The sequence below is a fragment of the Anopheles marshallii genome, chromosome 2 (assembly GCF_943734725.1).
Source record: "Anopheles marshallii chromosome 2, idAnoMarsDA_429_01, whole genome shotgun sequence".
Lineage (NCBI taxonomy): Eukaryota > Metazoa > Arthropoda > Insecta > Diptera > Culicidae > Anopheles > Anopheles marshallii.
Genome location: NC_071326.1, coordinates 89,448,991 through 89,462,971, shown reverse-complemented (window position 1 = coordinate 89,462,971; position 13,981 = coordinate 89,448,991). Strand labels below are relative to the sequence as shown.

General features: G+C 47.3%; 1 protein-coding gene across 1 annotated transcript in view; it reads left to right on the top strand.

The window, feature by feature from the left end:
* Positions 1-13,708, top strand: part of LOC128708401 (protein commissureless 2 homolog) — a 42,681-nt gene extending 28,973 nt beyond the window's left edge. The window contains exon 2 of the mRNA XM_053803378.1: positions 13,149-13,708. Coding sequence (XP_053659353.1) covers positions 13,149-13,708 — 560 coding nt within the window. The remainder of the gene's footprint in view (positions 1-13,148) is intronic.
* Positions 13,709-13,981: the final 273 nt, after the last annotated feature.

Sequence of the window (13,981 nt, the reverse complement as noted above, 5' to 3'; positions counted from 1 at the left end):
AACGGGAAGCGATGGGTGCGGGTCCCTTTATGCCTTCATGGTTTCAGATGTGTACAGCCCCGGAAGGATTTAGTTACACGTTTAATAACCGTTTTCGAAGAAGTTGCAGTACACCGAGTAACGAACCGTGTGCAAAGTAAACAACTTTGTTTCTACCAGATTCATGCTACTTCGCGTTGGAAAATATCAATATTTTACTTACGGAAACTACTCTCGCCGCTGTAACCGAAGATCTGGCCCGGCTCTTCACACAAGAGGCCGCCGGTCCACCGTCTAAGATGGCTCGAATTCCTAACGACCTCTTGCGCGTCTAGGGAGGGCAACGTGAGATATGTGTATCGGAAACGATGTTTTGTTTACAGCAGCCAGACTGCTGCAGCATCGTGGGAGTAGTTCTCACCTTCTCAAGTTTCACCTCACCCCATCGGTGCTCATTTTCTCACACTCACCGCAAGAAACATCACGCTTCCGTTCCATTTAACTTTAACATTCTCACCACGTTGCGCGAGCGGGGTTTGGAGGATTGCTCGTTGCGAAAGTTGTCCTCCCATGTCGGGCACTGTTTTGTAAACAACGGATGACATTTGTGTCGGACACGATGGCGATCTAAATCGAGGACCATCAGTCTGGAAGCGAAAAACATTCGATCGATTTGCCGCCCGTCCGCGGTGGACATTGTGTGGACGCATTTCCCATGGCTTGCTATGGTGGGAAATCGAACACCATCCATCTTCAAGTTCACAGTCAGTTCACAGGTGCCAGGCAAGCGCAACCTTGGTCATTGAGTGCGATAGTTCACGTAGCTGGCCAGCGACGTGAACCTCCGCTCCCGGTCTACCAAGCGCGCCATTTCCTGTGCCTCCGCAGTGGAGTGCTTTTGAGCGTCAATTTGGATCTGCTTTAAGTTACAAAACGGTGACCGATGCTAAGGAGGACTCAAAGCAAAACGAGAAAAATGAAAACGCAGGAAATAAATCCATCCACAACAACCGAGGCCCGAGCAGCTTTGGTACGTGTACGCCCGCTCGGAAAGGATGAGCGCGTAGACAGATTAAATTAAAATAAAAATTAAATCCATCATAAAAGGCAGCAAACGTGACCAGCACCGAAACACGCGTTCACGTCCAACGTTGATTCCCGATTCCCTGACGCTGCCAGCCGGTGCCGGTTTGCCCTTCGGCAAGATTAGCCCATAATAACAATATTGGCTGACGAAGGCAAAATTAAACGCGACGGAGAAGAGAAGCGACCGTCCAAGAGGGCACCGAGGCAAGCTTGTAAGGAAAATTATTTATTACACTTGATGTGACATGAATGTCAAGCAGCAGAAGTAGCAGGTTCAAAGCTACCAACAAAAAAGGGACACTTTGGTGTGTATGTGTGTATGTGGCTGTGTGCATTATTATTCATCAGAAGGATCGGCAACACAGCGGAGCAATGTAAAATGGGGATGTTTTCGGTCGGGATCGTGCTCGGATTGGGAACAAAAAAGCAGTTCCTGCAAGTTCTGCCCAAGAAACACAGAAGAGCCCGGTAAAAACGCTCGAGGATCAAAGCGTGTTGTCCACGGGCGATGGGCGATGGGATGCCAAGGGGTGGCACGAAGGTTCGGTCCGGCCAGCATAAAACGCGCGCGAAGAAGCAGCTACTTATTATTATGGCCCGCTCGATGGGGTTGTTATCGCCGCGCTTGTATCGGATGGTACAACCTTCCCGGGACTAAATGGGTTGAGTTTTCGTGGCAAAGAAGGTGTCGGCGGTGTCGGAAACCGAGGGCAGGGGTCGAATATTCGTCATACCTTCCGGTTTGCTGCGCAGGGGAAGTTTTCGGAGGGAGGAGTCCATTCGTGGAGATACATCCGGATATAGCTCGATAATATCCATTAATGGAACGCTCTTTCCGTGTCTGGTTCCGCTAGGGAGGGAACCATTCTGCGCTAGAGAGGGAAGTCGGACCTGACCTGATTCCGGCCTCCTCCCGCGGTCACACCTTCCCTGGAATGTCTGGATAGCTGGTTGATGGGATGATAAATGAATTCCAGGTTCCGTGAAATTAAAAACGAAAATACTGACAGTCAACTCATTACGACGGGATCTGTGCGCTCCCTAGTGGGGTTTTTGCATAAATATTCATGACCACTCCCGTCGTACGTCGTCGGCTTCATCTCCCACCCATTGTCCCTACAGCACCACGGTCAAGGATGAGAGAATGTTTCTTCGACATCTTCCGAAAATTATGTTCATCCCCTCTTTATTTCTTGTTTTATTTTTTTTTGGTCCGGAAAAGGCTTCCACAGAAGTTCCCTCAAAACGGGCAGAGGACACACGTTTCCACCGCCTTGCACTGCTGTCACTTTTCGCGCCGAAAGAAGGCGTTGATGTTGGGGTGATGCTGCGTAGCGTTGGCGTGAAAAACAAAAACCTCGTGCACGCGGGGTTTCGCAGCCGACCCTCTAATCCCGTCTGGGGGTTGCTATGCGATGGAGTACCTTTCGGGGAGGTTCGAGCAGCTGCACACCAAAAAAAAAGCCTGTTGTGTACAGCATTGGCCAAATCGAAAAACCTGTTACCCCTCAGCGTAACTTATGGTAACCGCGCGAATAAATAAGGCTTCACCCTCCCCGCCAATTGTTCTATACCAGGCGGGAAATTGTAGTAGTAGGCCACTGCTAGTCTTCGCGTCATTTTGCTCTGTCAACAGGCGACAGGCCCGTCAGGGTGGAACACACAACGTCTAAAGTCGAGCGAAATTTATTTAATTCCGCAGCCAAGAAGTTGTGCGTCGGTCGACCTGGGACGGCGACAAGGCTTTAGAGAAGGGAAGCACTGTTTGAAGCTACCGTTGTCCTTAATTCTCGGAAAGGCGGCACATCTTTGCGTGCACAATACGCGCAATACCTTAAGCCACCCCGGTAAGCTTAAGACACAAATCTTGAACGAAAATGCGACCGTTGAGTAATCTCACCTTTTTACGTCATCTTTAGTCTACTGTCGGCTGGTGGCAGTGGTTTGAAAGTTCCTTCGCCGGCCAACAATGCAGAGCCAGCTCGGTAGGCTCGGTTAAAAGTTTTCACGGTAGGTTATGGGGTGTGGTGCACAGAGAAGGACGTCCTTTTTGTCTGAAACCCTCCCCACCATGTCCTAAGCTGCGTGTGTTTACAGGCGGCTTCAGAAATCGGAAAGTTTGTGCCCCAACTCGGTTTGGCTCGGGTGGTGTAAAAACAACAGCACGTGGACAATGCGTCCCCATCGCTTGCTTGCTTCCCGAATTGCTCCCCGCTCGGTTATATTTTTTTTTTCGGTGCTATAAATATCGCTACATAATGGACGACGATCATCAGCAGTGAAATTTTATGGCAACTTCATAAAAAAATACTCACCACCCAGCAGTCTTGCGACAACAATCAGCAACAAAGAAACTTTCGCCCTCGTCAGTCTTTGAGGTTTGGGTTCCGGAGGTTGGTTTGGAGCGGAAGGGCGTCCTTCGCAATAAGGATTCGCGTACCCCAGCAAAGTCCCCAACGGGCGACGGAGTTGGTGGTGACTCTCCACAAAATTAAATACAAGATGAGTTGTTTTGTGTGTGTGTGTGTGTCTATCTTTTTTCCTTTTTTCTTTTTAACATTTCCATTCCTTCCAGCATAGTTTGTTCTCCATCTCTAGCCAGCTGTCTAGCTGTTTTTTTTGCTCTTTGCAAGAAGTTGTGCTCTTCTTTGTCTACCCTGGAAGAAAAATATTTCGAAATCGTTGAGCTATTTTTCCTTTCCTCGTCGGGTTTGTGGTTTTTCGTGATGGAATTATTTGTTGAGTTAGGTTGTTTCATGCTCTCTTGGGATGTACCGTACAGTACAGCACAAAACAAGTGCAACAGGTTGCTTGGACCGAAATAGGAAAGTTGAAAAATTCTTTCAAAGACTGAATGTAAGCAGAAAATCAGCAAAGAATGATTAATTAAAATTTATATTAGAGGCAAAGTTTTGCAGTAAATTCCATATTTTTCCTTAAGCACTGTGTCCAATTTGTGGTAAAGCTAAAAACTGCCCTGGAAGCATAAATTTGGCTCATCATATCGTTTTGGTATTGGGGTACAGTTTTCTTTTGTCCCCCATTCCTATTCCATTCCATTTTCTTCCGGCCCCGAAGCACACGCTCCTCGGACATACGTCAGGGAAATAATCGGAAGCGTGTCATAATCCTTGGGATGTAATTTATTTACCTCCGGCCACTTCTTCGTGTACGCCCACACCAACACGAACATTTGCACGCATTTCACCAACTGCCGTGTGCAGGTGGCCGGTGGATGTATGGTGGTGGTTTTTCCGTTTTTAATTTCGATGAATGGTGCAAAAATTAATCCGAAGCTAATCTAACAAACCGAGGGGTGGAAGACTTCAGACTTCGAATGTCCTGACCGTTCGGTTCGATTTCGAGGAAAATTGTATTTTCCGCAATTTTCAACACGCCACGGCAGGAAGGCCGAAATTTATTAGAAGAAATTAAATTACAGCCAACTGTGCGATAAGCCGGAGTATCCCCACCCTGGGGTCTTTCTGGCAGGAGAACTGAAATCTAAATTACTCATTATCTATTTCTAATGTACGGATTTCGGGGGATCTAGGCGTGCTCGTTGCAGGGGCAGGGGAGAGATAGATTCAACGGGCCCCGAAAAGTTCCTAGCACTCCGGAAGAATAGAAGACAATTTAACAATAGAACCTCTGAGCACCAATCTAGATTGCGTTTTCCCTGTGCAATCATGACTGCCGGGATCCGGTTTGGTACATTCGCAAGGATAAATAACGATCGAATAAAGTGAGCGCACGAGGGAGAACGTGTACGACAGTAAGGAAACATTTTACGTGACCCAACGGTGTCGGTGCAGATTTACACCAGCGTGCAAAGGACATGGCGCCAGAGGATGGAATTTCGCTTCTTAAGCAGCTAACCCCCGATTCCATCCGGTGCGGGTTGAGGGAAATTGTTTTATTTTTCATCATCACGTACATCATCGGTGGTGTGGCACCCACTCGAGTTTTCCTTACCTTTTCCAAGCTCGATTGCCATCCTACCGGAACTACAACTCTTCCGGTTAATTACTCACCGGTACTCACTTGTCCTCGTTCACGGGAAAGTGGCATTCGTTGTCGCTGCTGAGAGGGGTGAGAAAATATATTTATACACCCGTACCAAAGGCGTGAGTCAGGCATTTCCGGTGAAACCGGCAAACACCTTCAGTCCTGTGCGAAGGGGTTTTTTCCAAAGGTGAAGCCCAGCCGGGTATCCGATGTCAAGCGCTTTATAGGTGGGGATTGGTCTGTATTTAGAAAAATGATCGAATTACTCGACCGAGAAAAAAAGGGAGGACAAAATGTCATTCGTCAATCATATATAAAAAATATGTAGCTTGTGGTGTACCTGCAGAGGTATTGGAACTAGACAATAGGCGTAAAAACAAATTGCTTGTTTAAGATGACTTTCTTTAATTGCAATTAACTGGTGAAACCGTACACTGGGTGGTTAGTTAAAATTTACCTCGCGATACATGTCTTAGACTTATAAAAATGCAAGAAATTTTTGGTATGGTTTAGAGGTTATGTTTTTAGAAATATTTATACTGCTGTGTAGTTTAATCATAGTTGAAATAATGTTGAACATAAACACAATAAGAAATTGGTTGTTAAAGATGAACATTTGTTTGGTGGGACAACTGAACGGTAGTGTATTATGAGCTATTTTTTGGAATCATTAAGATTTCATTTTTCCTTTAGAAAAAATGTACAACATATTTATAATTCCCATAAAACTGGTTCAATAACTCTACCTACCTTCCCTCCAAATAAAAATTAAACAATTATAAATCATTAGCCAACACACTGGCTGTGTGCAGAACCGAATGGCTCAATCGTAAACTATCCTTCCCGGTGCCGTTTGTAGCCGTGGAATATATTTGTTTAAAGAATTACGAACCATTCCTCGTAACCGTACGTTACCCTGTATCGGAAGTCTGAAACTCAATGTGTTTCATTATTTTTGGTTATGCTAGGGGACACTGCCGCTGGTTAAAGTGTGGAGGGACATAAAATAGAAAAAAACAGCTGCATTCCACGCTACCTACCTCCAGAGGGAACCAGACTGTACGGTTTCGTACCTGGTGGTAATGAAATTGAAAAGTTATTGCAACAATGACGCAATCACAAGGTGCCAAGGTGACGTCAGTTCGGAAAGGACGTTCGTTTCGAGATGGAGAAAGGAAACCGTGAAAACCATGGAAGCCTTTAAACTTTTTCGCACAAACCGCTCTTTCTAAGCGGACTGTTTATGGTTTCCGGGATTGTTTTTTTTTGTTTGATTTCCCCGTAGCTGTTCCTCTTTATGGTGCTCACCTCAATGATGTGTGATCGACGTAACCGTTTTATGGTGCGGGCTTTTAAAAATTCAATTAATCCCGTTCCGTAACGAAGAACCTTCCTTCCGGCTTTTACGGTTTTGTAATGAGTCTTGAAGGTAAGCGAAAAAAAATGGTGGTGCCTGTGCGGTACGGTAGCATTTGTAGCCCAGGTGGAAGCTGCCAAGGTGCTTTCGTTGGACAATGGAACGAATGAGTAGGATCAACTAATGGGTGCTCCGAGAAAATGGGTTCATTTCCTTAGCGCTTTCGTACCAAAGTGTGGAAGATATGGAGCACGTAAGAGAACCTGCCAAAATCCTTACGCTCTGGAAAGGACAATTCACAGGGCGGGATCGGGATGATTGTCGGGGAGCTCAACTCAAGCACGGAAGTCTTCCCCCGCTGGTTGGCCGTGTCAGGATGGCATGCAAATGTAAAAGGAAATTAAACGCACCCGACCGTGGAGACGATATAGATTAGATACATTAACCTGAGGGGCAAGTCGGACGTCCAAGTTCCCGGTGTTGTGGTGCTCATAATGGTGAAACATTTGTCTACGACTCGCCGGTACACTGTGTGGACCTACGTCCAACTTGTGCCACGTTGCGTTTGTTGTTTGGATCCAGCAGCACCGGATGTGATATGCAAATCAATGAAGTCAAACAATCCATTAGTGCGTGTACGTGAGTGCACAAGGGAGGGTAACGCGTACACTAGAAACTTGCTCATTTTCCGCCCATAACATAACCGCATCCGGGCACGGGAGGTGTTTGTTCACTATTATTGTGTGTTCAATTTCACCAGGATGCATACCTAATCCGCCCTGCGAGGGTGATGTTCTGTTACGCTGATGAATCATTGAAGTTTGCACCAAAATTTGGTGCGAAGGATGCTCCGAAGCGCACGCTAAATGAATAAAATAAATCCTCCAAACATGGGAAGATTTGTAGCACCATCCTGATCGGTAGCCTGCCCTGTTGTCAGACTGCCAAATTCAGCACGGGGAATCGATGTTTGTCCGCAATAGACATCCATTAATCTTCACCCATCATACCCAATCAGCCGACCTCGTCTTCCACACCTATTCGCAATCAAGCTCGTCCTTCGCTTCGATAGAAGAATACAAGGGAAAAAAATTATTTACATTCTCATACTGCAATTTCAGCATTCTCTCCTGCTCGAGGCTAAAAAATGCATTTCGATAGAAATTCATTTCACTCGTGCAAATAGTAGTTGAATTTCGAGAACGAACCCCAAAAGTAACAAAAAAAGCAGAACCTCGTTTGAAGCCCGTCAGGCACTGGTGAAATTGGGAAAAGCAGCGCCACAAAAAAAATCCCTTCCATTGCAAGGAAACCCCTTCACGAATTTGTTTGCACGAGAATTTTTCCCTCCAAAGTTCGATTGCGAACTTGCTCCGTTTTACCGCTTCGGAAAACCCTGTAGAAAAAGCCCTGACATAAAGGGAGAAAGAAAGCAGGAAAGAGACAGAGAGAAAGCAAAAGAAAAAATGCTACCGAAACTTACATTTCCGATCAAAGTAGGCGAGAATGATTGCTTGTGTGTTGCGCTTGCAACACATTTCGGGATTGAAATTCATCCAACGATATAAGAAGCAAAATGGGTGAGAAAAGCAAAAGAAAGGGAAATAAATATTGCCTCGGGGAATCGTCAGTATCGGAATCAAAATCCATTCACGGGGGTCTGCACACGCATCGCTCCTGCTGTTGAGGAATGGTGCTGTCGTTGTTGGTGCGTACAGATGCGTGCGTGTATTCGTCTGTCAAACCATTCATTGTCATCTACCGGCAGCGCGGTCTGTTGAGTCTGGGTAGGATTCCTTCCATATCGCAGGTTTTGCCGGATTCGCCACGGCAACGTCAGGCTCAAAATGATACATCCATCCATCGATGGGTTTTTTTTGCCTTTTCAGAGCACAGCACATCCAGCAACGACAGGAGATTCTTTCGGGGCTTTCCATTTGCTCTGCACCAACACCCCACGCCGGTGTTGGCCTCCGTTCTTTTCGATCGAAGTTTCGCGATTCGATGTGGATTAGAGATGTCGGGGGACGATAAATATTGCCAAGGCTGTTTTATCAGCCGTTCCCGCTTACGATACCACCCGCAGCATGAGATATGTGAAACTATTTTCCATTCGTAATGGAAAATTCAGCAGGGAGGAATCACTAGTAACACTCAGTGAAGGAGCAGAAAAAAGAAAACAGGACCCCATTTCAAATGTTGCTTCCACGGGATATCAGACATTCGGGGTTTACTGTGTGTGTCCTCCCGTGCCAGGCTACTGACAGTGGGTGATTGAGCTGGAATCAGCACGGGGGATGCGGGATTATGAGCCGAAAGTAAATGATGGTTTGATAAGAAAGACAAGACGTGCGCCATTGCGTATGGATGCGATAGGGGGCTTCCCGTTTGGGCGGTAAGGAAGATGAATTGCGTACGGTTTTGTTGAAGCTGACAAGGGCGCAAGGACGACTGGGACGCTACGCAGACCTGCCTCCAGACGGGAGAGAGGTCTCCATTCGCTTGGGTAGCCTTTAAAATTGGAAATTTGAGAAAACCACCTGCACTGATGGGTATCCTGCCTCCCAAGGCTGCAGACTAATGCTCAGTGAACCGAAACGTACAACCAGCGTTGGAGAGGCTCGGGAAAGAATGTCGCATGCCAGACAGCAAACCAACCGGAAGCCCCTGCTTGGCAGGCGCCCGTGGCAGAGACGATAGAGACTGTGGTTTGAAGTTTTCGATACGCTTGCCCTTGAGCGCCGTCGTCCTTGTGGGTCGGTAGGCTTTGGTCCATTCTTCCATTTCGTAGACAACATCCTGTAATTATACGTTGCCATTGTGCCGGTGTCGTATGTACGTGTTTGCATGGCAGTCAGTCCACCAGTTATATAGCTCTCAAGCATCTCGTCAGGCGGGAAGATGCTGGAACGTAACTACCGGAGTCTATTGATTGCATAATTTCACGTCTCAGTGATCAAGAATGATGCGCCGTAAAGAAAACCAACGGAGCCTTGATTTGTCCCAAAACGGAGAGGGAGGACGTTTCAAAACGTCCACTTGACAGGTCGCCGGAATCGGAAGTCGTTGAACTTAGTGAACCGCTTTGAAGATGCAATGCAGCAAATTGCACACGGTAACGCATCGGCGCATAACCGAGGAAGACCAGGTTGTCTCCCACGCCTGACCTTTTTGAAATGTTTTCGAATGTTTTCCAACAAATTCTTTCAAAATGAACAGCTAGTCCCCCGGGGGGAACAAAACCCAACCCCTCGTTTTGGGTTTTATCAAAGCAGGCTAAAACCACCCAAAAAGCGTCACCAAGGCGATTCCAGTTGTTACTTGATTTGGCACAACTGATCTGCCTTTTTTTGTTTGTGTGTCACCTTTCGGAGACCTTTTTCGATGTGGCAGGGAAAATGTAAAAAAGCACTTGCCATATTTGTGTGTGTATTTTTTTTTGTTGTAGTTATTTTCCAACCCACCATCCCGAGAGACTTATCTAATGGAGTTTCTATTCGGTTTTGATTTGTATCCATTGGTTCCTAGAGCATCCTTTCAGTTTCGGGTCTTTTCGGGGTTGTTTTTTGGTGTTAGGTCGATAACCGCACCAGCAAGCGGGGACAAAAGGCGACGGAAGGTGTAATCTCAGCAAGCAAGTGCGTTGAATGCGAACTTTTTAACGAAAAAGAGATAATCAAAAGAAAAGGAATCCCTCTCGAGATGTCGAATGCCGTGTGTGTGTGTGTATGAATGGGCACAAGATTTGAAGTGGGTGTTTATAAACCTGTCGCCCAACCTGCGTACCTTTTCTTGCGCGAGTGTGTGTCGAGGAACATAATGTTTTCTTCACGGTTAAAGACGTGGTTTGTTTGTACCTGTCCTTTGAGGGGTAAGAAACACATGCCAACCCAACAAAATAAACGAGCAATGCTAATCGTTATCCCTTCTACGGTTAGGTTTTTGATCACATAATCACGTCCGTACGTATGGCGGGATTCGGTGGTTTGGCTCGGTTGGGCCCGAAACGATACAAAAGCAGATAAATAAAGAGAAACGTGCGTAATGATCGGTACCGCATGTGTTTTTTTGGTTGGAAAAGCCCAGAACTCCCTCCCCAGAACAGTGATGATCCCCTGCCGAGCGCTCCGGTCCCGTGCACGCAACCTGTTTCCCTGCCGCATCCTTATCCTGTAGGACGGGCGATTACATTTGATGTGAAAATACCATGGAAAAAGAAACACAGAAAAGGTTCAAATCACAACCACGAAGGCAACGACAAACAACGATGCAACGGAGGAACTCATAAAAAGTCGTGTAAATCCTCCGGAACATCATCGGACGGCACCGGCCCCGTTTGCAGGGGTCGGTTAAACTGTCACGTCATCAAACTTTCAAATTATGGGCCAAACCATTTGCCGGCAACGGTCATTTTCATCGATAACGAGTCGGGTTTCGAATGTTTTCTTTGCCGAGGATGCTGCAGTCCGTGTTCGACCGATCGGTTCCGAGAAGGCTACGGACCTAGTGTTGAAACGTCCAAGGCACACAAGGTCCAATTCGCGCGTCAATGGTTGTGGGTTTGACCATTGAGGACCTTCCACTGTCATCCCGTCAAAAGCGTTCCCGCGCGTCATCGTATCACGATTGAATATTAATGGATCACTTTATATGCAAGCTTGTAAGCTGGACCAAAAAAAATAGACAGAGCGAATAACGCGTGGAATTGAAAAAAAAGGACTAATCGTAGAATATCTCTTGATCGATTACAGGAGTTTGTTCTATTTTTCGGGTTGGAAAATGTCGCTGCACTTGATGAGTTTTGGGAGAAAGGGTCGTTTCAGTTTAATTTTAATATATTTATCCATCCGGGATGTACAATTCGGTTCCGAAGAAGACGGTCTGGATGATTTTTAGAAAGCACGTCCCAAACAAAGGAAAACCACTCAATTCATCCACGTGGCAGTTTGTGTGTCACAGGAGCATGCTAAAGATCGCTATCACGCAACGACCCTGACGAAGTTGCTGAGCGAAAGAAATCGATTTCCCACTTCATCCCTTTGCTTATGCGTCCGTAGACATATCGATTGAAGTAGCCAGACGAGATTGGCCAAACATTCCGTCAAAACGGTTGGCGTGCAAAAATTCGTCGCCCGACCCACGACGAAAAGCGCCCAATCTGTAGCAGTTCGTTCCAACAGGGAATCAGCTCGTTGTGAGGTGAATTCTTTCCTATTAATATCCTTTTATTTATCCTTCAACTCACTCCGGACGTGGCGTGTTGAGTTTTTGGATGCTAAGATCCCACGGAAACACAATAAAAGGAGCCCTGGTTCTGGGGAGGTTCGCGTCGCGCCATCCCATTTCCAATAAAGCTCCCATTAAAGTAAGCTACTGCCGGACGCATTAAACCGGCGCTTCGTTGGATCAGCGTGTGGGAGTTTGGGGGGGGGCTTTTATCGGGTTGAGATTTCATCCCCAACACCCACGGCGCGACGCTTGCCAACGAAAGGATCCAACAATGGGACGGGTGAACCGTAAAAGGAAAACCACCTCCCCGAAACAGCAGGGAGATAGGCGGCCGCCGTGGAGGACACGAAGTCGTCCATCGTTCTTTTGTGCTAAACTTCCTTGACGAAAAATTGCATGCAGTGTTCGGTTTCCTCATCGCTTCTTTCTGCCGCAGCAGAATCTTCCTTTTGTTCTCTTTTGTGTCGGGTGGTTTTTTTCTTGCTCCTCCTCCATTGATCATGCTTTTTGGGAATGAAAAATGACCAACGATTCGTTTTCCACGGTGGCTACCCGTTGGGTGGCGAGAATTGCCTAAATATCTTGGTGGCGCTCGGCAAGCCATGTTTGGATCTAAGTAGAGCATCTTTATTTCCCGTATCGGGCCTCCGGGCACGTCTCGCAACAGGGACGAACCGAAGAGAACAAAACAAAATCGGTCGTATGCATTCATCTACCCCTAGAAGGGACGTCGGTAGCCACGGTAGGTTTTAGTTTTCTGTTCAAAATGGCCAACGGAATGATTGATGCTTTCTCGGAAGCACCAAAAATCGATCCCGGTGCCTCCATAGTGCGCGACGCGACGCGAAGCTGTGGAAAAAAAGAAACGTTGTGCAAGAAATACGACACCCAAGGGTTGGAGGACGTACTTGGGAAATCGAGCCCACTGGGCCACTTTTCTTCCAAGAGAGCGACAGAGAGAGAAAGAGAGAGGGAGCGGGATACAAACGGGAGCTCGAGTTGCACAAGCAAAAAGGGAATAAATGCAACACTTGCAGGCAGGAAGAAATGGACACGCAGCGTCTTCTTGCGCCATATGTGGTGCACATTACATTGGATTAAATGGACGAACGGTCGTCCTTTCGTACGGGGTGAATGAAAAGTGCTGACCGAGCGTCGGGCGGGTTCGTCTGCAAGCGTGTACCATGTGGCGTGCGAAGGAACTTAATATTGGCACTCAACCGAAAGAATAGATCGATTTTATTCCCTACTCCGGAGGTGCTTTGGCAAGAAGGAATCTAATCAATGCGGTTCGACCGTCTGAAAGGGGGAGGAATTTATGGACGAACTTGAGATCCATGCAGTCGTAACTTTGGGTCAACTTCTGGCAACGAACCTGTATATTGATTAGGCGGAACAGTGCGTCGTGTAGCAACACGTATAACACTTTATCTTTTTATGTGTAACCCCGACACTAACCTTAAACATTCTTTCCTTTCGCTCCTTCCAGTGCTGACGGCACGCTCGCAAACGCTTTCCTCGATGGACATCGAAACGCCCCCGCCGTACGATGCGGAATCCCTGCCCAGCTATACGATCGTGTCCGGGCTGCCGAGCTACCAGGACGCAATCGAGCAGCTGAAGCAAAAGCAGATGAAGTACTACGAACCGGTCAAGGTGCACCGGCCAAGCGTGATGAAGCTGTTCGAATCGCAGGATCTGCTCGGGGCAGCGACAGCACCATCCACACCCCATCCGGCCAAACTCGAGGAGATCCGGTACAACTTCGTTCGCCCACTGTCCGTGCAGGAGCAAACGCTGCCCGAACCGACCACCAGCACCGGCCACCAGTCCGGATCAGCCGATCATCCGATGCCACCACCTCCACCGTACAAGAGCCAAATTTCCACCATCTCCAACGCATCGTCGACGCACGGTGTGAGCAGCATGGTGGTGGAGTTACCCGCACCACATGGCGTCCCGATCACCACGCTGCGTCTGCCGCAGAAGAAGCTGGACGTGTGTCACTACACGATCGAGCACGAGCGATCGGCCGGTGGACGCAGTTGAAGAAGCGAACGGCTAAGACTAGCCACCATGATATACACGCCGGCGGAATAGCAAACTATATAATATGCAACAAAACCAACTCGATGATTACAAATCACTGACTGTGTTATTAACGATTAATTTATATAGATAGTACTATTGTAGAGCTTCCTGCGAGTGGGAAGTACGCGGCGAAAAGGTGCGATGCGCGCGCTGTCTTAGGTGCGAGCAAAAGTGCGGAGATATGCATGTGTTCAGTTTCATTCCCATTCAGTTTCAATTGCCAGCGGTTTT